Consider the following 24579-nt stretch of genomic DNA (forward strand, 5'->3'; position numbering starts at 1 on the left):
ATAAATTTCCTAGCTTTTCTGATGTTCTTGTTTGCTTTGTTCACGTGTTATGTGAAACATAGATAACAGAATCATAAAATCCCTAAGGCTGGAAAAGACCCTCAAGATCATCAAGTCCAACCATTAACCTATCACTGCCAAGTGCACCACTAAACCATGGCCTCAAGCACCACTTGCCTTTTAAATACCTCCAGGGATGGAGACTCAACCACTTCCCCGGGCAGCCTGTTCCAATGCCTGACCGCCCTTTCAGTGAGGAAATTTTTCCTAATATCCAACCTAAACCTCCCCTGGCACAGCTTGAGGCCGTTTCCTCTCATCCTATTGCTCGTTACTTGGGAGAAGAGACCGACCCCCACCTTGCTACAACCTGCTTTCAGGTAGCTGTAGAGAGCCATAAGGTCTCCCCTCAGCCTCCTCTTCTCCAGGCTAAACAACCCCAGTTCCCTCAGCCGCTCCTCATAAGACTTGTGCTCTAGACCCTTCACCAACTTTGTTGCCCTTCTCTGGACACGCTCCAGCACCTCGATGTCCTTCTTGGAGTGAGGGGCCCAAAACTGAACACAGTACTCGAGGTGCAGCCTCACCAGTGCCGAGTACAGGGGCACTATCACCTCCCTGGTCCTGCTGGCCACACTATTCCTGATACAAGCCAGGATGCCATTGGCCCTCTTGGCCACCTGAGCACACTGCTGGCTCATGTTCAGGCGGCTGTCAACCAACACCCCGAGGTCCTTTTCAGCCAGACAGCTCTCCAGCCACTCCTCCGCAAGCCTGTAGCGTTGCATGGGGTTGTTGTGACCCAAGTGGAGGACCCGGCCCTTGGCCTTGTTGAATCTCATGCAGTTGTCCCCGGCCCATTGATCCAGCCTGTCCAGGTCCCTCTGTAGGGCCTTCCTACCCTCCACCAGATAGACATTCCCACCCAACTTGGTGTCATCTGCAAACTTACTGAGGGTGCACTCCATCCCCTCATCCAGGTCATCAATGAAGATATTCACCAGCCCCAACACTGAGCCCTGGGGAACAGCACTTGTGACCAGCCGCCAGCTGGATTTGACTCCGTTAACCACCACTCCCTGTGCTTGGCTGTCCAGCCAGTTTTTAAGCCAGCACAGAGCGCACTTATCCAAGCCGTGAGCAGCCAGCTTCTCCAGGAGAATGCTGTGGGAGACAGTGTCAAAGGCCTTACTAAAGTCCAAGTAGACAACATTCACAGCCTTCCCCTCACCCACTAAGTGGGTCACCTTGTCATAGAAGGAGACCAGGTTAGTGAAGCAGGATCTCCCTTTCATAAACCCATGCTGGCTGAGCCTGATCCCCCGGTTGTCCCGCACGTGCTGCGTAATGGCACTCAAGATGATCTGCTCCATGACCTTCCCAAGCACCAAGGTCAGGCTGACAACCCCCAGGTCCTTTTCTGCCAGGTAGCTCTCCAGCCACTCTTCCTTGAGTCTGTAGCGTTGCATGGGGTTGTTGTGACCCAGGTGCAGGATCCAGCACTTGGCCTTGTTGAACCTCATGCAGTTGGCCCCAGCCCATTGATCCAGCCTGTGCAGGTCCCTCTGTAGGGCCTTCCTACCCTCCAGCAGATTGACACTTCCACCCAACATGGAGTTGTCTGCAAACTTACTGAGGGTGTACTCAATCCCCTCATCCAGATCATCAATGAAGATATTAAACAGAACTGGTCCCAGTACCGAGCCCTGGGGAACACCACTTGTGACTGGCTGCCAACTGGATTTAACTCCATTCACCACAACTCTGGGCCCGGCCATCCAGCCAGTTTTTTACCCAGCAAAGAGTACACCCATCCAAGCCGTGAGCAGCCAGTTTCTCCAGAAGAACGCTGTGGGAAACGTTGTCAAAGGCTTTAATAAAGTCCAAGTAGGCAACATCCACAGCCTTTCCCACATCCACTGAGTGGATCACCTTTTCACAGAAAGACATCAGTTTAGTCAAGCAGGACCTGCCTTTCCTAAACCCATGCTGCCTGGGCCTGATCCCCTGGTTGTCCCGTACGTGCTGCGTGATGGTACTCAAGATGAGCTGCTTGGAAGGTTTTGATTCTTGATGTAACTTGCATCTCTTCCCTTTATTTCTATACATGTACAATAAATTCCCCTAATTCCTCTAGAGGCTTACTGTAATGCCTTGGCAGAGAATTTTGAAAGCCTATAGAAATTATTAGCTGCTTGCTTTACCCAGAGATAATAGTTAAAATTAACTGAATTTCTTATCAGTGAAGGAAAAGATCTTGGTATAATTAAATAATCCTTGGACTTGAAATATCTATGCTGTTGGCAGTAAAAAAGCAACTAAAATGTGCCTGAGAAAACACTGCCGAATAAAACAATACATGGTTATATTACCTGCAGAATCCGTGCTATTAAGCACTTCTTTAATATGAACTATATGCCATCCCACCTTCTCTAACTAGAAAAGATCAAGAGGAAGTGCCCCTAGGATGCAGGGCAGTGTCCTTACAGGAACAGACTGAATATGCAGGCAATCTTGAACTTGCAGAAACACGTGCCTAAGAAGAGAGTATTATAGAGCTTAACAGTGGAGAGAAGGCAGAAGGGGAATGACCAGACATTACAACTAAAGGAAAAATTAGGGTTCTTTTAGAAGTGGAGTTAGTTGAAACAAAGAGAAAATGTATTTTCACAATAAACAAATTGTGGAACTTCTTGTTACTGGTGCCTGTGGAGGCCAAAAGTACAGGTGAACACAAAGAGATTAAACAAATTTATGGAAGGTTCTTTTTCTTTTAAGACAAGTTTGTTTAAATAAATAAATAAATAAATCCACAAAGAAGTCTTAACTTAGAAACATCAAATAATTTTAAACTTAAGTTTCCAAATATAGTAATTATGCAAAAGCAGCATTCAACTAGCTTCAGTTCTCTTAAGTAGTAATATTACAAAATAGACAGTAGTTCCCAATTTAAGAATTCCATTCCTTTTAGGATTAGTTTTAATTTATGATTACTTTTGACAAGAGTTATCTTTAGAAAACCCAGTTTTTAAAAATAAGCTTATTAAATGTGTGCTGAAAAAATTTTTTACCCTGCATTCTTGGGAAAACATCATTGTGTCTGGCTCATGGATCATTTAAAAAGTAAGTCACTGTCGTCAGTCTGGGAATCTTTGTGTAGCAATGAAAAAGAACCCTTCTCCTGGTTCTTAGAATATGTCAAAAGATTTAGTATGTGATAAGGTCCGAAGAGTAATTCTTTTCTTGATCTTTAAAACATTTTATACAGCATTTAGTCATTTAATATTTATTAGAGCTGTGACTTTTCCCAGAAAGAGAAGCACCAGTGAATGTTCCTAGGAATGTGTATCGTTTTATCATTTTTTCTTGCAGACCATTGATAAACTTATGTAATTTTCTCAAGCCATGTTGAGAGAAAACTTGGGAGTATCAGGCTATTTTGTTGTTGTATGAAATGGATGCAAGTTCAACCTTTGATTTCTTGAATGCGTGTTTACAGTATGCAAATAGAACAGTATCACAGATCTTTTTCAATGCTATTCTTTAAATGCTTGATTTGAGGTTTTTGAAGTATTTTACATTTACTTTTATAGGGACTGGGAGCGGACAGCAAAAATCTCTATCCTTTCCTACTTCCAGTTATTCAGCTAAGTACGGATGTGTCTCAGCCTCCACATGTCTATCTTCTGGAAGATGGTTTAGAGTTGTGGTAAGAATGTTCTTTATGAGTTTCTTATTTTAAAATGTTATTTTTGTATCCCCAGGAGAAAAAAAAAATTAAAAAAGCTTTGACAGTATTAAGAAATTATGTTCTTTTTATCTTGCCTTGAAATCATCTATATCATACTTTTTCTCAGTATAGATGAGGTTAGGAAGTTAATAAAAGAAAGACAATTAAAAGTAACTGAGTAGGTAAACCGTTTTCAGGTAGTTGCTAGTGAGATACAGTTCTGTTGTGATAATGAACAGCAAGACAAGAAGTCTAGATTCAGTATAATGTGCATGCTAAACTAACAATTTGATGTGTTGGACTTCGGGAGCCTAATGACCCAATGATTCTCAGAGATGATTGCTGGAAGAGATGGTGAGTTTACAAGGATAAAATGTAGAAGTTATCTTCTAGATCTCGAGCTATTTGGTGACTGAATATAAAACAAGAAGTGGCACTGTGATCAGTTCGCCATGAGCCTAATTTGTTTGTTTCTGGTGCAGTTGACACTCTAGGAGGGGGAAACTGTTATCTGGACCGAATTCAGGACATCTCTTTCCTACAGAATAGGAATACATTGAGTCTGTCTTGAAATAGCGAGGGATTCCTTTGATGTAAATTTTAGATGGGCATTTGAATTACAAATACTTAACCTACAAATGATGTGTTCTATGTGCAGCAAAACTAAGTTTTATAAGGCTGTTGGTGCTGGGGCAGCAACTCAAAGTGCAAGATCTTCATAAAATTTAAGACAGGGTCCTTTTTAATGTATCAGTTCAGAACTTTTGTATCTTCTTAATAATACTGATCTTGAGGTTTTTATTCTGATGCCTATGCAGAAGAATGATATTTTAAGATGTCCTAGAGCATCACAGGATCTGGATGGAGCTGGCAGAGACAGTTGGGACTCTAATGGCTTCTTGAACCAAGAGCAGGATAAAAGCTAAGATACTTTACATAATCAGAAATGTTATTTAAATACAGTTATCCCACACCTAAGATGTAGGAACAAACTAGAATGTATTGCTGTGGCTTTAAGTATGAATTTAATTTATAGCTACTGTTTTCAAACCCCAGGAATTTTAAATTGATACAAACAATGCTGAGCATATAGTTATGCTTTTATGTGTAGTAATCAGTGCATCATTTCAGACCTAAAAAAAAAGTAAAGGTTTGAGCTGGTTGCCACGACAGCTGCTCCTTTGAGGTATAGAGCACTACATGCCTTGTCCTTAGACCATGAATATTCTTCTCTACCCACCTTCTCCGAGTTCCCAAGTTGGGTACTTGGGCATTCTCACTGCTGCATTTTGGAGGTTATGTTGTCTTTATAAAAAGACAGTAGCATGTTTTTCTTTCTTTTCCTGCCTTAGCAAGACCCATGCCTATACAGCTGGGTGTGTTGTAAGGACTACTGCTGCACTTGAAATATGCTTCAAGTAATTGTTATACAGTGTTTTACATCTGTCAAAATGATTGCTCAATGTTACTCATAGATCATCTGAAATATTTTGCTTAATCTATTCTTACTTAGGTTAGTGACACTGGAGAACAGTCCATGTCTTACACCTGAGCTCCTGCGAATATTTCAGAACATGTCTGCCCTTCTTGGTAAGTCTTTTACTAATAAAATTCCTGGTATTTTTTTCCTACTTCTTGTGTTGTTCATGCATTAAGTAATGCTGCTGTGACTACAAGAACTAAAGGAGCTTGCAAAATTGTAACTATTAAAAAAGGAAGAACAGGTTTTTATTGTTTGACTTCCCCGTCTTCTTTGTTATTTATTATCTATTTACCCTGGTTCTCTTTTTTTTAATAAATTGAAGCTGCTTTGTACCCAAAATATAAGACAAATTTCAGTTTATCATTTCAGGGTTCTTTAATAAGTTCCTGAAATTTAACACCAAATGTGCTGAGTTTTAACGATACCAATTGTATGGAATACTTGCCTGTTCTGCTTACAACCAGAATGATGATTTCTAGTCTGAAGAATTGAAGTTTCCATCAGTAGCTTTTCCAGTATTCAGTTAATAACTATGTAGGATGTTTTCAGTCTACCTACATATGTCTATAATCATATCAGTCAAGCAGCACTGAAATTAAAAGCAGTAGTTTTACCTGAGTTGTTGACAAAATATGAACTTATTAATGGGGTAAGATTTACGGCTTAGGAAATACTGATATTTGGGGTGCTTTTGCTTTGTAATTAAAAGGGAGTATAAAAATTACGTGGTTTAATTTTATTATGTAAATATTTTTTCTGTTTAAATCTTTAGCTGTGCTTTTGTAGGTTGTGGAGCTAATACAGCAAATGGATTCATTTTTTAGAGGAATGTGTTTATAAAATTACAGAAGTTAGCTTTTTAATTGATTGTTGTTTTCAGCACCCAATGTTTTATTCTGACTAAGGGTCAATAGATAGTTACATGATGGTGGGTAGGTGCAAGATGACACCTTCTGTTATTTCTCTGTGTATACTAGATCTCTAATGACAAAACTGCTCAGGAAAGTAGTAGTTTGTAGTGGTTTTAGTATTCAATTTCAGGGCTACCTCTTAGGCTCTGTGGCTGCCAAATACTTACGATTTGTCTTTGTTCGTATCTACGCTCCTACTCTTCCTCCTTCTTGTTCTTTGTTAGTAGTAGATAGTACCTGCTACAGGAAGCTTGCACTATACAATTGGTTGTGATTTTCGTAGTCGTGTCATACGGCTGATCTGCTTGAGTTGAATTCAGAAGTACTCTGTATTCACGGCTTGTTTACCTTTGCTACTGCTGTTTTCTCCTCACCGTGTCCTCCCTAGTCCTCATGAGATACTTTCCAGGGTAGAGATGAGTATGAATGGAAACCTTGGTGTACTCTTCTAACAAAAGATGGAGGTATTCAGGAATACTCTACACTTGTTCATAAAATAAGGAAATTGTTATGAATCCTGGAGAATAGTGATGCTCTCCTTTGGAAAAAAAATACGTCCTCAAGAGAATGTTCCTTGTCCTGAAAAATGAGAGCTGTAGTATGATGTTGGTAGAGCAAGTAGTACAGTTAAGTTAGGTAGATGTTCCTTAAGGTGAAATTGCCTTTTTTAATCAGTAATGGGAGTGAGTGGCAAAAACGCAGCAGCTGATGTGTAATCATAGGTCGATTTCCTCATATAGCCGCCTTGTACTACTTTATTTCCTGAGCATTTTTCTGAGAAACTTCTTTTCTGGGTGTCATGTCAGTTAAAAATTTTGATTGCTGTAGGCCAAAATGGTGTGCATTTTGCCAGAAAGTAGAAACCATTCTGGTATGCTCTTTGCCTGCAATTCCGTTCTGTTTATATCAGGAGAAGAGGAGGCTGAGGGGAGACCTTATTGCTCTCTACAGCTACCTGAAAGGAGGTTGTAGCGAGGTGGGGGACGGTCTCTTCTCCCAAGTAACAAGTGATAGGACGAGAGGAAATGGCCTCAAGCTGTGCCAGGGGAAGTTTAGGTTGGATATTAGGAAAAACTTCTTCACTGAAAGGGTGGTCAGGCATTGGACCAGGCTGCCGAGGGAAGTGGTTGAGTCCCCATCCCTGGAGGTATTTAAAAGAAGGGTAGATGTGGTGCTTGAGGCCATGGTTTAGTGGTGGACTTGGCAGTGACAGGCTAACGGTTGGACTCAATGATCTTAAGCATCTTTTCCAACCTTAACGATTCTATGAGAATGTAGCTGAACAGCCTCCACATGATGTAGCTGTGGCACTGTGATGTTGAAATATATCTTGAATCTTGGGTTAGTGCTAACCTTACTTTAAAACTTGGTAGTTATAAAACCAGTGCAATACTGCCATCCAGTACCCCTCAGGCAGCAACTTCATTCATTCAGTGTACTTGAAGAAGGGATAGTTCACTTAAATCCAGTGCAACAGCACAGTTTAAGCGGCAGCCCCTTGCAGAAGAAAACTTACTGATCATTGATGATCAGCTGCACAAGTTAGCTAAATAACAGTTCAGTCTTAGTTCTGTAGTACAGTTTCTCAAGTATACAAGTGGCAGTATTCACGTGAAACTTCCAGCACTTGAGAACAAACATTTCCTATCCTTCTCACTATGGTGACGTAGCTGTCAGGACAAGGCGTTTTAACTGGAAAGTCTGCTGTTTTCAGTTAGACAAATGCAGAAATCCATTCAGATTTTTAGATCCTCAAATTTAAAGTTTCAAAATTGCAAAGTCTTGCGTGCCTTAACTGTCGGAGATAAGGCAACACAAAAAATCTCTCTGAGACTGGTTCTCAATACAGTCTTAAGTTATCAAAGTGGAAGCCGAAGGGCAGATCTGGTAAAGGGAAGTTCTGAGTAGATGACTGCCTTGCTTATGTCTTTCAGAGCAGGGTGGAGAACTAGCAACAAGGTGCTCCAGAAGATGATTTTGTTGAAAATACAGTGTAAGGAATATGAACTTCCTGACCTTTAGTTTCTGAGTTTATTCTTACTGAATGGAATTACTCTAATATACAGGCAATGGAATTATTTTTCTGGTGGGTTTAACTGCTGTGTCAGCGTTTAAGTCCTTCAGAAAAAGGGTCCTATTAGAGGTCGACATGGTTGAACTAGAAGAGCTGGGAGGGAGGAAGAGAACAAGTTCATACATGAGATTTTTGGATGTTAGAGGTATATAGCAGACCCTGCCCTGCTGAAGAGGAGGAAGCAGATGTGGCAAGAAGTCATCAAACTAGAGAGGGAGAGAAGGCGTTTTATGTTCTTTGTGGCCAGATTATAGCATTTTTAAGTCTTGCATAGATGTTACTTCTTAGAGTTACTCATATACAATAATAGGGGACAAATTTCTGTGGGAATTAAAAAGTGTGTGTAAATAGATACAGTGCAGCTTTGATAACTCAGACCCAAAGGGACTGTGGAAAATAATATTGGTAGCCATTTATATAAAAATAGACCATTTGATTATGTTTAAGGAGGTACAGACAACAAGATGGATTGTATATGATTCAGGTTGTTGGTTATTCATTGTGTTGTAGCTTTTGCTTTGCATAGATTGCTTTTGTGGACAAGGTCCTGTGGGTCTTGATTGTGACTGTACACAGTGTTTTTTCAGAAAATTCAGGAGATGTGCTGTGATAGATTGCCAGTTCTGATTCAGGATCCTTAAGAGCTCTTTGAGCATCTAGTGTCTCCCATTGGATTCGTGAGTTTAGCTTAACCATTGAAGTACAAAACTTGATTTATGATTTCTGTGTTACAACAGGATGTTTTCTTTGGCAAAGTGATATAAAACTGAATGAGATATACTGTTTGCAAATTATGTCTGGTGGTCTTTGAAGTGTGCTGTAGATACCACTTAATAGAAAGGTGTTGCTGTGTTTTTTTTTTTTTTTTTTTTTTTTTCCATTTGGTGAGTGCATGTTTGGATGACTGCAAGTGAATGTATCATCTGTTGCACAATTTTTTTTAAGTGCTCTTAAGATGCTTGCCAAGACTATGTACTGCACAAGCACTTGCTTGTCTATCATTGCTTCCTCGCCCACCAGTAAAGCCTTAGAAACCTGAACTTTGAAGGCCTCTGTGCTGCCACCTGTCGTGCTCTCTCTTCCGGAGCTGATTGTCTTATTGACAAGAATACACTTTCAGCGTTCTTTGACTTTCATTCCTAACTTAAATTTACAGCCTAGAGAAGTAATTGCTTGCCGTTGCTCCTGCTGCATCTTTTAGGAGATTTTTTTAAAACATGTTTATCTGTTGGCAAGCAATTCCAATGTGTGATGCATAAAAAATTGGTTTGAAATTTAGTTAATGTTTTTTTTTTTTTAGTGATTCATTCATTCATACTAGACTTTCCATTATTTGAACATGTTTTTGTCATGACCATGTCATAGGCTTGTGGCATATGTCACCGTAGGTTTATGTCAGTGCAGTGATATCTCTTTAACTTTTAACAGTCAACTGAAAGGGGAAAAATATAGAAATGTTTTTGATTTTTCTTTTTTAACTAGTCTGAAAGTAATATGTAGTTGTTCCTTTCCAGATATATTTGTCCTTCTGAAAAGAGCTTTTCGTATCCATTTCAGAATACTACTGCTATTGGAACTGGATGTCAGAGGAGTGGTTCAAATCAATTAGATTTGCCTTTTAAAGTAATCAATGCTATCCTTTAATCTTCAAGATACAGGAGTAGAATGTTGCATTTGATATGAAGGCTTGATTCCACTTGCATAACTGACCTTCCTTCAAAGGTTGTGGTGCTATCACTGATGTACAATAATCATTCACAACATAATTGTCATATTTCGTTTTCATGTCAGCACTGCTGCTAAAGTTGAAATTCTGTTGAAATGTAATTGCCCTGTAGAGGGGTTGCAGAGGCTCTTTAATCCATCTCTTGGTGCACCAGATTGAATAATGTGGAATGGAGGAATACATTAATTCTCTGAGGATGGATGAGTTTCTGCACTGAAACTGCTTAAAATGACAGCTGAATCTGATACAATTTCAGGTTGGGAATATGGTCAAAGTCAAGGCGTAACTGTTTCAAGAAGCATCAGGTTTAATGTGCCTGTGCTGTACTTAGAATCATAGAATCATTAAGGTTGGAAAGGACCTCTGAGATCGAGTCCACCCATTAACCTCACTGCCTGGTCCACCTCTAAACCATGTCCCTAACCACCACATCCACACGTTTTTTGAATACTTGCGGGGATTGTGATTGTACCAGTTCCCTGGGCAGCCTGTTCCAATGCTTGACCGCCCTCTCGGTGAAGAAGTTTTTCCTAATATCTAACCTAAACCTCCCCTGGCGCAGCTTGAGGCCATTTCCTCTCGTCCTATCACTTGTTACTAGGGAGAAGAGACTGACCCCCACCTCACTACAACCTCCTTTCAGGTAGTTGTAGAGAGCAATAAGGTCTCCCCTCAGCCTCCTCTTCTCCAGGCTAAACAACCCCAGTTCCCTCAGCCGCTCCCCATAAGACTTGTGCTCTAGACCCTCCACCAGCTTCGTTGCCCTCCTCTGGACACGCTCCAGCACCTCGATGTCCTTCTTGGAGTGAGGGGCCCAAAACTGAACACAGTACTCGAGGTGTGGCCTCAACAATGCCGAGTACAGGGGCACTATCACCTCCCTGGTCCTGCTGGCCACACTATTCCTGATACAAGCCAGGAGGCCATTGGTCCTTTTGGCCACCTGAGCACACTGCTGGCTCATGTTCAGGCGGCTGTCAGCCAACACCCCGAGGTCCTTTTCAGCCAGGCAGCTCTCCAGCCACTCCTCCGCAAGCCTGTAGCATTGCATGGCGTTGTTGTGTACCAAGTGCAGGACCTAGCACTTGGCCTTGTTGAATCTCATGCAGTTGTCCCCGGCCCATTGATCCAGCCTGTCCAGATCCCTCTGCAGGGCCTTCCTACCCTCCAGCAGATCAACACTTCCACCCAACTTGGTGTCATCTGCAAACTTACTGAGGGTGCACTCAATTCCCTCATCAAGATTATCGATAAAAATATTATATATATATAGTATACTTGTAAAGTATATTTTTTATATATATAAAATAATATATATGTATAATAATATACTTGTAATGGTAATGGCAAAAAGCAGATTACTGGAACCGAATAGTTCCTCTGATCCCCAACAAAACCTGGAGGAGCGCATTAATTAATTCAGATAATAAATGTTTGATACAGGAAAACCTGGCAAGAGAATTGATGCATAATTGTTTTTTAAATGTAATCAGTTGAAGGTGATATCTTTCTAGAAAAATGCTTTCACTAAACATTGAGTTTTATGCACAGATGAGTGACTGAAATTCTATCATTTCTACGACACTTTTCTTACCTGTTTTTTTTCTTCTGTCCTGAAATAACTTACTTCTTGCAATTTTGCTACTCGTAGTTTATTACCTTTGTATCAGTTACCACAGAATGGAGTGCTGGAAAGCTTGGTAGCACTTCATGTTTATATGACTGTTTCTTTATGAATTGTCTACTGCATCAGTGCCTGAAACTTAAAATATGGTTGTATCCAGTAAGAAGAAAATAAAATCTGCAGACCTCTAAGGAGAATGCAGTAACTTCAAGAAATGTGTGACATTTAATATGTAATATGCTATTAAAGCTAATTTATAGATGTATTGCAATCTTTTGATGAGGATATTGGATGGATAGGTGAAAAATCATCTCTTTTCAAGTCAAGATATGTAAATATTCAAAATAAGTGATAACAAGACATCACCTGTCCAAGCACTGAGATGTGAAAGTAGTCATGCATTCAAAGCTGTCTAATGGCCATGTTAGATAGCAGGAGCATTAATGTTCTTTCTAATGGGAGGGAAAAGAAGAGAAACTGCTAAAACTCCTTAGAACTTTTCAGATGTTATAATGAAAAACCATCTGTAGTTTGTCATGTGATACTTTTTGTGGAAGTTTTTCTACATAAGCATCGCTAGGTGTAAGCCACACTTTCATACAGGCTGCATTCATGTAAGCCATGGAAGACATACCAGTTCTTAGCCAGCTGCTGGTGTTAGTTTAATTGGTGAGAAACTTTATTTAAAACTTATATAAAAGTATTTTCGTCTTGGCTCTCCATGATGAATTTATTGGAATATTAATTAAAGGTGGTGAAAGAGAAATCCACTTACTTTACCAAGAATACTCTTATCTCCCAAACTGGTTTTAAGAAAATTTAGCAAGCCCTTTGAGGTTTTTTGGTCTTCTGTTGTGTTTTCAGACAACGAGGGCTGTTGTCTTTCTGTGCTAGTATCAACCTCCATGTGAATCTTTGAATCCTGTTGTTTTGCTATGAATTGTGTTTATAGATGTCCTGGGGTGATTTTTTTTTAAAAACAGTCTCACAGGTACTGCCCGAGGACATGGTTTTTTTTCTCTCTTCAAACTGATGCAGTACACCATCTGCTGTGTATATCTACCACTTAAATGGATATGCTTTCCTTACTGAAATACTCAAGGTATAGCCTAAAGCTTAGCGTGTTTCAGTCCAAAAGCTCAATGCCATTTGATGTGGCACCTGGGTCAGCAGAACAGAACTGCAATCTTTATTTCGCCCTTTCTACTCAGCATTTACTGACTCAAATGTGAGAGAGATCATTTATCAGTAATTGCAGGTCTCTTAAGTACATGTTTAATTTATTCCATCTTTAATATCATCTTAGCCCACTATCACATCCAAAACTTGACCTTTATTTTTTTTATTAGCATTGGCTTTTGAGGTCATAGGATTTCTTGTGCTTCCATTTGAAAACATGAGAGCTGTTATCATCTCTCTTTTGTTATTGTCTCTGTCAGGGAGGCAGAATCTGAATGGTACTGAATCTAAGATAACTTTTTTCTATTTGTAGGTATCTGGTACTTAAAAGCTGTGTGAGGAAAAAGACTTCTAGAAGCAAATCGTTTTAGTTGTACTTCAGTTTGGTGTTGGGGTTCTGAACTGTGATTTCTTTTTTTCCAGAGCTGAGTTCAGAAAACCTCAAAAATTGCTTTAAGATCATCAATGCTTATATTTTCTTATCATCATCTGAATTTTTACAGGTATGTTACCATTATATAAAGACTCATACCAACACCTTAGTTCCCTACTGGCAAATTATTTTTTTCTCTCATGTTGGAAAACATCGTACACAGAAACATTTATAGTCTTATTCATTTATGTGTATACAAGCATATTGTTCTAATGTTAGCTCTTTGTGGCACGTGGTGGACACTCAATCAAATCATATTTGAGAAAGATTATGATTTAGAATTGTTATTTTTATTTAGGATTATTATTTAGAATATTTTGTGGATTGATTTAGTACTTTTGTACCTGAAAAGCTCCTATGTGGGGTAGTAATAGTTACTCTAATTATCCTACCAAATTAAAATTATGATCATAAATTCTACTAAGAATTGAACTAGAGATATTATGCCTTGTTCTCACACCTCCTTCATTAGAAAATTGATTGAGATGGATTGTTTAAAAAACCTGCAATGTTAAAAAAAAAAAACCAACAAAATGCTTAGATTAGATTTTAATTAGTTCAGGAAAGATGAGCATTTTAGCAAATAAGATCTTTGAAGAGAAGCTGTGTCTTTGGACATATGTAATCCCTAATGTATTGATTTTTGAAATATATACGTAGATATAAAATGTGTTTGCATAATACCTTCATTTTCATTTAATTTTCAGATGTATGCTGCTGACTTATGCCAGTCATTTTGTGAACTATTGAAGGACATAACTACTGAAGGTCAAGTTCAAGTTTTAAAGGTAAAGTGTAATAAAAATAATACCTAGATATTCAGCTCTGTGTATCTGTTATTCTTGCTAGTGTTTTGTCAGGTTAGAGTAATATTTTCAAGTATGATGAATGTAGAACATGTAGAAGGAAACAGTTTATTTAGCACACATTGACATTGGAGTCAGTGGTGTTTTAAATGACATATTTGAAGTGTGTGTGTATAAAGAGTGCGTATATACATACCTATATTTTTATACTACTTTTCCCAAGAGAAGGTTAGTATAGCCTTAAATATAGCACCCTAAAAGGTAACCACCTAACACACTGTTCTTCTACCCTCTCTGCAATGCTTTCTTTACTTCATGCAATTCCAAAGTGTTGTCCTTAGGTAAATGAGTTCTAAGCTACTTTGAGTCCTCTTTGTATAGATGTATTTAGATTAAGATTCCCTGATATCTTTCCCATTTGATTATTTTCTAGATTACTAGAGGAAGGTGGTTAGTGAGGGCTTGGATCTTCATGAAAACAGTTTGTTCTACAGCCTGGCAACAGCACACTTAAACAGCCAGATGACCAATCACTGCATTGCAAAGATAATGCTATGTATATAAAATCTTGAGAGCACTGAGTCGCAAAAAAAGGATTGTGTTTGGGTCAAAGTAACTTGATTTAATCTTTGGCTATCAGTTGACTCATGGAAGTTGTAGAAAGCTAATCAAAGTTGTTTATTTCTAATTGAATTTTAGAATGGAGTACCACAAAATAACACAAAAGATACTTACACTTCTAATTACAAAATCAGAAGGCAAAATCAATCTGATTAACGAGTTTTAAGAGTTGTCTTAATTCAGTTTTCAGCTTTGTTCAGAATTCAAAAAAAGATTCATTATTTGGACAAAAATGCAACATTAAGAAATGATTCAACCCTAAAGTCAAAATCATACTTGTGTGTTAATAATCTAGGTTCATTTATGAGTGTTTCTAATCAAAATGTGCAAAGGTAATTATGTAATTGCCATATCTAGCCACAGAAATCTGAGTTTTGTTTGTACTCTATCCACCAGTATTGATCCCTAATACAAACAACAATAGTAACATCTACTATTTTTTTAATATCAGTTTTCCTTTTCAATATTCAATACCAATAAAAAAATAATCATGTAGTTCAATTTTTGTAACTGCACATTTGAAAAACTGGCAAGATAAGGGTTAAGTAATAAGTCTGTATACATATGAGTATTATTATAAAAACTGTTTGGGTGATTTTATGATTAAACAAGCACCAAATGTTCAAGATTCACTTTTTATTTTTTTCTGCATTTCTGTATGGCTGCTAGAACCTAATAGGTCTAGAGCCAATTGAATATTGGATTTATGTACTCTATCACATTCCTTTGTGTAGTGTACTTATATTTGTACCATGATGTAGTGTTCAGACAGTCTTTGTTTTAGGCATAAGTTGCTATTGTAGTGGCAACAACTGCTTAAACAGAGTTGCTAGAGGTTTTTCAAAGTACTAAAAAAAACTATTTTCACACAAACTTCAAATGGTATTATGAAAGAGATGTTATGAAATTCATAAGCTTTTGAAATGTTAAGCGTGATACTTTAAGTGTGCCTTTTGAAGAATTCCAGGAAGTGGAGTATGCACTGAAAGATAGTCAAATAGTAACTGTAGTATAACTACTTGCGTTTCCAGTGGCTGCACTCTGTGTTGCTTATAAAAACTTGGACTTGAATTCAGTTCATTATAAATGCAATGGAGGGAAAAAAATTAGATCCCTACCTCTCTGGTGGATTGCACAACTGCTTGCAGAATCCTAGGACAGAAAACAACAGGAGAAGCTGATAGTCCTCCCTGTTTGTAGTTCCTGCTATGAGGAGCTTAAGGACTCTAGCTCTGGAATTTAAAATGTCAATTCCTCTCTATCAATACTATTATTTAGAGTCTATAGTTAAGCAAATGTTTGATGCAGCAGCTTTTAATCAGATCTCTAAAATGGAATGATGCTGCTAATATGGAGTGGTGTTCCTCAGGGGTTGATACTGAGACCAGCACTGTTTAACATCTTTGTCGGTGACATGGACAGTAGGATTGAGTGCACCCTCAGCAAGTTTGCTGATGATAGCAAGCTGTGTGGTGTGGTTTACATGCTAGAGGGGAGGGATGCTATCTAGAGGGACCTGGACAGGCTTGAGAGGTGGGCCTGTGAGAATCTCATGAAGTTCATTCAACAAGGCCAAGTGCAAGGTCCTGCACATGGGTCAGGCAGTCCCAAGCACAAAGACAGGCTAGGTGGAGAATGGATTGAGAGCAGCCCTGCTGAGAAGGACTTGGGAGTGTTAGTTGATGAGAAACTCAACGTGACCTGACAATATGTGCTTGCAGCCCAGAAAGCCAACTGTATCCTGGGCTCCATCAAAAGAAGTGTGACCAGCAGGTCAAGGCAGGTGATTCTACCCCTCTACTCTGTTCTGGTGAGACCCCACCTGGAATACTGTGACCAGCTCTGGAGTCCTCAGCACAGGAAAGACATGGACCTGTTGGAGCAGGTCCAGAAGAGGGTCATGAAGATGATCAGTGGGCTGGAGCACCTCTCCTGTGAAGACAGGCTGAGAGAGTTGGGGTTGTTCAGCCTGGAGAAGAGAAGGCTCTGGGGAGACCACATAGCAGCCTTCCAGTACCAAAAGGGGGCCTAGAAGAAAGCTGGAGAGGGACTTTTGACAAGGGCATGTAGCGATAGGACAAGGGGTAATGGCTTTAAACTGAAAGAGGGTAGATTTAGATTAAATATAAGGAAGAAATTTTTCACTATGAGGATGGTGAGGCACTGGAACAGGTTGCCCAGAGAAGTTGTGGATGCTCTTCCCTGGAAGTGTTCAAGGCCAGGTTGGATGGTGCTTTGAGCAACCTGGTCTAGTGGAAGGTGTCTCTGCCCATGGCAGGGGGGTTGGAACTAGATGAGTTTTAAGGTCCCTTGCAACCCAAACCATTCTGTGGTTCTATGATATAGTATCATTTATCCACTTGACTCCCTGTGTGGCCTTTCATTAACGACAAGGTTTGTCCAGTAAACTTCGAACACCTTCCTAGTACACGTGCTTGCTTCCAGAGGGATAACTGAGCTATAATCCATGTAAGTATTCTTACAAAAACGAAAATGTTTTGTCAGGCATCACTATGCTGACTTGTTAAACAAAAAAACACTAAGATAAATATTGGGAACAGAAGCACCTGGAAGCATTCTGTGAAATATTTTCCTATAAATGGCTTTGTCTGGATTGAAAATAGACATTAGAATAGTAAATAAATGGATAAGGTTGAAAAACACTAATTTGGACTTTTAAGATGATTTATCACAAGATCGCTGAGGCTTGACGTTACTTGATTTTCTTATTATCTGAGACAGGTAATAAAAGGTTTGAAAAGACTCTGTACAAGAAACTTGAGTTGGCCAAAACTTGCAGTACCAGGAAGAGATGAGTGGGGGGGGAAAGTTATGTTCACCTCCGTATAAGAGTATATTAAAGGTCTACAAAATTGAGAGGCATTGAAAGGGGTCAACCATTTAACATCTCTTTCTAGGCATGAAATAGAGGGCATTAAATTAAGCTAGTAGGAACAAGGTTCAAAAGAAAAGAAGATTTAGGGGAGACTGGACAAGAGCACAGAAGAATAGTTCCTTGTGGAAGTCCCTCTGAGCTGAAAGAAGGTGGAGACTGAGAAGAGTGTTTAAGGGAGGTACCTTTATGCTTTATACACATCAGTGTATAGGTGTGTGGTCTCTGTCTTTACTACCCATAGGAGTGAACATGTACTGGCCTGTTATTCTCACAGCCTTTTCCCCTCTCCATCTTCGTACAAGAGGAGTGCCCCAACAGCTGGGCAAAAGAAAGCCTGAAGAACAGAAAAAAATTACTTCAGGGAACAGCTCATGGGGGGAAAAAAAGAGCTGAGAAGCAAAGGGTAAAGAATGCAAAAACTGGGAACCAGGGCATGGTGCAGAGCATAGCACATTTGAGAGCACTTGTGGTTACTTGATCACCTGCAAAATGATGGTAGGTCCTAACCAACGGTTCTTCAAAACAAGTGACAGGACAAAGGTATGGAAATAAGCCTTAAACTGCTGGTACTCCTCCCTGCCAACCCACCATATGGTTGGCACCCTCATCAAGCTGCTTTTCCTGGAGCATTATCAAGGTCCTTCCTTCCAACCCACCTCATCAGCTTTGCCAGGGCGAGGAGGAGGCTGATGAGAAAGTGTTTGGCTAGGTGGGTTTCACTTGGCATGCCAGTTTTCATCAGGTTCATTGTGCAGATCAGGTTTGCAGGATACTTCACTAGGACATACTTTCAGCAATTCTGTGGTTTGCTGGTATTTAATGGTAAAAATCCTGCCAGGACTTTATACATGGACCAGCATATGTAGTTTTAAAGCTTCAGTTAAGATTTTTAAATGTACTTAACTAATTGTCTAATTCGCTTTTGTTCTTAAGGTTGTGGAAAATGTCCTAAAAGTAAACCCTGTTTTGGGTCCTCAAATGTTTCAACCCCTTCTGCCATCAATATTCAAGGGGATTATAGATGGGGAGGTAAGAGTTACTCTTTAACTACTCTCTACTTTTCCTTTTGAACAGGAAAGTACCTTCCGTTATCTGGCCCAGTTTTCTCATATTGATGTTGCATTTTCTCGTATTGATGTTGCATTTTCTCATGTTTTAAGAGCATGATAGATCTTTAACAGCTATTTTAAAAGTCTGTAAAAGTAACATAGTAGTGCAAGAGTTAAAGCAACATATCCATCACTTATTTTGTCATGTAGTGTTTATTTTAAATGAATAACACAAATGTTATTCTACTGTTCCTTGACTGTTAGCACTGATAAGGTGCTATGACTCTGTGCTTAGTTAGATCCTTTGTAGGTGTTGGAGTTTTTTGTTGGGTTTTTTTAAAGACACTTATACTACTCCTGTTTAAGTGTGCCTCCACCAGAGAAAAATAGACTGGACAAGGAGAATGTTGACTTGACCTTCTTTTTCTAACTGACATATCTAATATGAAGAGCTGAAGGATGTGAGAATGTTTTGTGTGAGATAGAAGAAGCTTTAAGATTTTGCTTCCTTAGATGTCTTAAGTTCTCCCTTTTCTCTCTCTTTGCCTTCAACAAATTTCCATGTTACATAAAAAGGAGTAAAATCAAATATGCTTTAACTCTGTTGAACCTTGCAGTACTATCAGGAGAAAAAAAATACTTTAATCAGCAGAATCAGTGGGTGGAGTTCTCAATGCTTTTGACTTTTTTGATCAAAACCTTTGCTTTTTTCAGATTTGAAGACTTTCAGATATCAGTTTTTGGCTCCTATTATTATTGAGTTAAATAAGATATTTCCAAGATTAAAACCAAGTAATATGACTTAGCAATGTACTTTTTGCTGTACAGAACACAAAAAAGACAGTTTGTTTGAACAGTTTTCAGTTTAGGAAGATAAAAAACTGGAGACTGGATTATTACAATGTAATAAATTCATTGTTCCCTATTCAAAAAGATATTCATCTGGGTTAACTTTTTCAGGTAAATGTTAGCTTTTTTTTTCAAGTAGGCAATTCTACAAAATACTTACTGTTACATTCTTACATGCTGAAATTAATACAAAGAAATCTGTAGCTTCTTCTAAAATTAAAAGTAATAAAAGATAATGAACTAATGAGCTTATTACTGTATACAGTTAATTTTGAGACACTTGCAAATTAGTTATTGGCAGATGTGTTATAGTTTCTGTCAGTGAAATAAGTAACAACAACTTCAGAAATACTAAGCACTTCTTAATGTTACTAACATTGTAAATGGTATTTTGAACCTGTTGTGGTTTAACCCCAGCTGGCAGCTAAGCACCACGCAGCCACTCGCTCACTCCCCGCACTGCTGGGATGGGGGAGAGAACTGAAAGAGTAAAAGTGAGAAAACTCATGGGTTGCGATAAGGACAGTTTTTAATAGGTAGAGCAAAAGCTGCTTATGCAAGCAAAGCAAGGAATTCATTCACTACTTGCCACCTGCAGGCAGGTGTTCAGCCATCTCTAGGAAAGCAGGGCTCCATCATGCCTAACGGTTACTTGGGAAGACAAACGCCATCACTCTGAATGTCCCCCTCTTCCTTCTTCTTCCCCCAGTTTATATGCTGACCATGATGTCATACGATGTGGAATATCCCTTTGGTCATTTGGCGTCAGCTGTCCCAGCTGTGTCCCCTCCCAACTTTTTGTGCACCCCCAGCCTACTCACTGGTGGGGTGGTGCGAGAAGCAGAAGAGGCCTTGATTCTGTGTAGGCACTGCTCAACAGTAACTAAAACATCCTTGTGTTATCAACACTGTTCTGGTCACAAATCCAAACCATAGCCCCATGCTATCTACTGTGAAGAAAATTAACTCTACCCCAGCGAAAACCAGCACAGAACCATAACGAACTCTGAAAGTAATTTTTTATCAGTACAATATACTGTTTATTCCTTAAGATATGGGTTTTTAAATTTAAAGTAAGATCACCCTGTGAGTTGTCTTGGCTGTTTGGAGGAAACTGACTTTGAGATTTTCATAGTTTTCCTATTGTAAGAATCAAGAAACTCTGGTAGTGATTGCTCGCTCAGTCTTGTGTTCTTAGAGGCTTTTAAATTACAATTTATAATTTCAAATTTAATAAAATACATGGAAAACACTTGCATGCATCCTTTATGTATTTCTGCTCTATATGTTAAGTATTTTTCTCTTAATTAAACTAAGCCCCCTTTGTTTTGGTTTACTTTTGTTTCAGAGATACCCAGTGGTGATGTCAACTTATCTGGGGATCATGGGTAGAGTTCTACTACAAAATGCAAGTTTTTTTTCATTACTTTTGAGCCAGATGGCATGTGAATTGGGTCAGGAGGTAAGGATTTTTGTCTTGGTATTTCAGTTGGATTGCATGTGGAAGTCTTGCATTCTTCTGACCTGAAAGAACTTTTCCCTGTTTTCCATGCTTGTTCCTCCCCAGTCCGCCTTGGAAAGGGACCCTTTCCCCTCCTTTGGTCCTTCCCCTGAACATCCTGAAACAAGTTTTGTATGTTCCCACAATTACCTTAAAACATCTCATTAAAAGCTTTATACAATCTCCAAATTCTCTTCCCACTGCATCCCACAATAAGCCATATAAACTCCTTTAATTTGCACAGTATTGCAGGGTGAGAGTTTCTTTCCTTGTGCCGTCTTGATGGGTCTTTCAGCAGGGATAACAATCCAATCATTCTCTGTTGAGTTTCTAGGATTATCGGGTTCAGTGTATTCCGGTTTCACCGATGAGATTACTGAGGTTCTTTTGCTACAAGTGTTCTACTATAAGTGAAATTTAGTAATTTTCTTATCTTTAGGTATAACACAGTTTTCAAACAGGTAAAGACAAGTCTTTTTTTTTATTTGTCACCAGTGGAGGTAAACCAGAGAGTAAGTTCATATGCTTTATATGTATTAGACTGTTATAGGAAAACTGTTTTAGTAATTGACTGTTCGGAATCAGTGCTCCGTCTATGAATTAAATGCATTTCTAATTTCTCGGTTACTATTAATGGTGAGGGGGGCTCAGGGCCTGGAAGTACTGTCATAGAAAATTTAGAAAATACCTGTTGCTTGCTACTGTCAGGTATACATGTGGTGTCTTTCTCGGATTGAATAATATATTCAGTTGGTAGAAAAACTAAAATAAATGATTTTCTAAATATGCTGAAGTGCTCATAAATGAAAAGGAATGTTCTGTTTCCCATTGCAGTTGGACCAAATTCTTGGTAACATGATTGAAATGTGGGTTGATCGGATGGATAACATCACTCAGCCAGAAAGAAGAAAACTTTCTGCTTTGGCATTGCTTTCACTTCTGCCATCATTGAATAGGTAAGCAAATGTACAATGCCTTAAATAAGAATGCTTTGAAGGCCCTTAAGATGGCTTTTAAGGTATTTCACAATTCTGCAGATAAATATTCCAATATAAGTAGTTTTATTGCCTCTTTTTTTGCCAAGAGAAACTTAAAAAGGTAGAATTTTCATGCTACATTATATTAACTTTTTATTTGGCTTCATAGCAAAATAGTAACCTTTCTATTTCATGGAAAATGTCATTTAGTAAAAGTGAGGAAATGGCACAGCATATTTTATGGTCCATTCTCATATTAATATTGAACTAGCAGTTTCTTTTATCTGGGATTAAGTAGTTGCTTTAGTTGGCTTGTTAGTATTTTAGTGTCCCTTCCAGGGAACAATGTTTGTTCAGTTTGCTTTCCTGTTGTGGGTAGATCTGAACTTTCATCCTGGTTTTCCCCTTTGTGACGTTAAATGCAAGAGTTGCTGTGAAAGGCTGTGAAACTGTTTTTTCACCATAGATTTCTATAGCAAGCAGCTTTTACTATTATCCTTTCTTTAGCCATCGTCATTGCTGAATATACATACAAAGTAAGAGTTTTTAACTAAAATGCTGGTTAGTGTTACACTGACTTCTAAATTGTCACTACTAGAATTCATGTATAACACATGTTTAGGTGAGAGTTCAGTCCATACTTACCTGCAGATTATTCTTGTATGAAAGTCGGGAAGACAAGACTGCATGAGTTTACATTTAGTCTGCTGGATTTCCTGAAAAGTCTTAAGTATTCTTTAATGGGAATTTAGATGTTGCTCACAAATCTTAAAGCTATCTTAGTATCTGTAAAGCTGTAGAATATGTAGTCACTACCTAAAAAAATCAGGGAACTCTTACGTGTAAAACTTAGAGGCTTGATTACTTTTAATGTGCACAGAAGCTTTCCTTTTTTGTCCCAGATCATCAGGACAAACATCTAGCCAAAGGTGAACCAAGCAGCTGCTTTATTAGAAAGGTTTTGGTTTTTTTCAGTAGTTGTAATGATATTATATTACTTACGAGTTTACTCCAAATTTTCTTAGAGAGGTGTTGTCAGGTGCTCCAAACTTTCTGCTGTAAAGAGCCAATTATTTGTGGCAGTCCTTAACATAATAAAACCTTCTGCAAATGGCAGTTTTATTTTTCAGATACTCAAATCATTTAAGAAAACCACTTCTCAAATAAACAGCCTCTCTTTAGTGGACATGTTTATGTCAAAGTTACAAAAATTTTACTACACAACTGATGGAATACCAGGGCCAAACATACCTTCAGACAGAACATGTGAAGATTTCTCAGCTGCAGAGACGGAACAAAGTTCTGTCTCCCAAGGATGGCCATGAGAGGGGCTCGCTGGGGAAGGCCGAACTGACGGTGAGGCTCTACCCTCAGCTTGCTCCTGTGCGATGGTCAGGCATGGTACCAGTAGCGAGCTCAGATTTTCAAGATTCTGCTATAGGGAAAACAAACATCTGCACTGTGTCTAGCACTTCCTTGGGATTTTGCTGGTTTTGCCAGTTTCTTCCTCTAGCCTATAGCTGGAGCTGTCCCAAGAGCATTGGGTTATTTTAGAGAGGAAAGGGAGGGAATAGACAAAAGTACTGGGGGAAAAATGAAGATAACATGTATTCTCGTTCTTCCCTCACAGTTGCTTTATGGTTAAAATGTTGGGGAAAATATTAAGGAGTGACCTTTTTTTATTCGCTCTCTAAACTATAGTATTACTTCATTGCTTTTAGGTACTTTTCTAGTTAGTAGTGTTCATAACTATACATATGTGGACTTGGGACTTTCTGCAGGAAGCTAAAGCTTCTATTGTTATTCATGTAAAACCACCATGGCAAAATAATTTCCTATTTCCAATATAGTGCCTATGACAGCACCATGAGTGAAGGATTTTAGAGCAGATAAGATGGGAATCGCTGCAGAGTAGTTGTAGTTCATAGTGGTTCTCGGGCCAATTAGTAGGACTAAGAAGGCTATAAAGGGACAGTTTATTAGCCAACAAAGCTTTCTTGTCTAGGCAATATCATCCAGAGACAGATGCAATGACATATCTTTAGTACCAACAGTACCATTGCATTTTATCATGTATGCATATAGTCCTTCGATCCAGCATCCTGTTTATCTTCCTACACACAGCTGCACATTGTGGTAGTCCTTAGAAGTTCATATTAAAAAAGGCACAATAACTGCTTCTTTCCTGATTAGTGTGTTGCAGCACCTTTTCACTTAGCAGTAATTTCCTGGTATTACTTAGGGTTTTTGTGTAAACTAAATACTACCTAATTATCTGCATTTGCTGAGCCTGGCCATTCAATGTTAGTTTTTGTGTCTGACTGATATATGCATTAATATTATTTTCGATATTTTGTACTCTTGCTCCCTGTTTGCCACTTGTATCTATCCACACGCATTTTCATTTATTTATTAAAAGCTTTTGTTACTTCATAAAATAAAGACCTTTAAACTGATGTGTATAACAGTAGGGTCCAGTAACAAGATTTAGACAGTAAGGATACACTTGTGGAGTAACGGTGTCTCCATGTTCAGCACGAGGGAAGTATTCATAGACACACAATAGCTAGAACAGTGAGGGTTTTTTGAAAAACATGGAAGGACTTGAAAGGTTGGTGGAGGAGAATCATATCTGAGCTAGGGTGTGAGACGTGAGAGGTGACAGCAACCTGGATGAGTACATTCATATATGTCATAATTTCCTAGTCTAGTTCAGTCAT

At 38.8% G+C, this 24579-nt stretch overlaps 1 protein-coding gene across 9 annotated transcripts in view; it reads left to right on the forward strand.

Moving 5' to 3' along the window:
* Positions 1–24579, forward strand: part of IPO11 (importin 11) — a 99420-nt gene that overhangs the window by 46604 nt on the left and 28237 nt on the right. For all 9 annotated transcript variants that reach the window (XR_015705228.1, XM_087759632.1, XM_087759635.1 and 6 more), the window contains 7 exons: positions 3594–3709; positions 5244–5320; positions 13151–13230; positions 13868–13948; positions 18417–18512; positions 20730–20843; positions 21717–21838. Coding sequence is in view for 8 of the 9 variants with exons in the window: in XM_087759632.1 (XP_087615758.1) it covers positions 3594–3709; positions 5244–5320; positions 13151–13230; positions 13868–13948; positions 18417–18512; positions 20730–20843; positions 21717–21838 (686 nt within the window). In the remaining variant the exon portion in view is untranslated. The remainder of the gene's footprint in view (positions 1–3593; positions 3710–5243; positions 5321–13150; positions 13231–13867; positions 13949–18416; positions 18513–20729; positions 20844–21716; positions 21839–24579) is intronic.

Source organism: Nipponia nippon, unplaced genomic scaffold (assembly GCF_047370975.1).
Source record: "Nipponia nippon isolate SJK-2023a ecotype South Korea unplaced genomic scaffold, ASM4737097v1 scaffold_20, whole genome shotgun sequence".
NCBI classification, from domain to species: Eukaryota; Metazoa; Chordata; class Aves; order Pelecaniformes; family Threskiornithidae; genus Nipponia; species Nipponia nippon.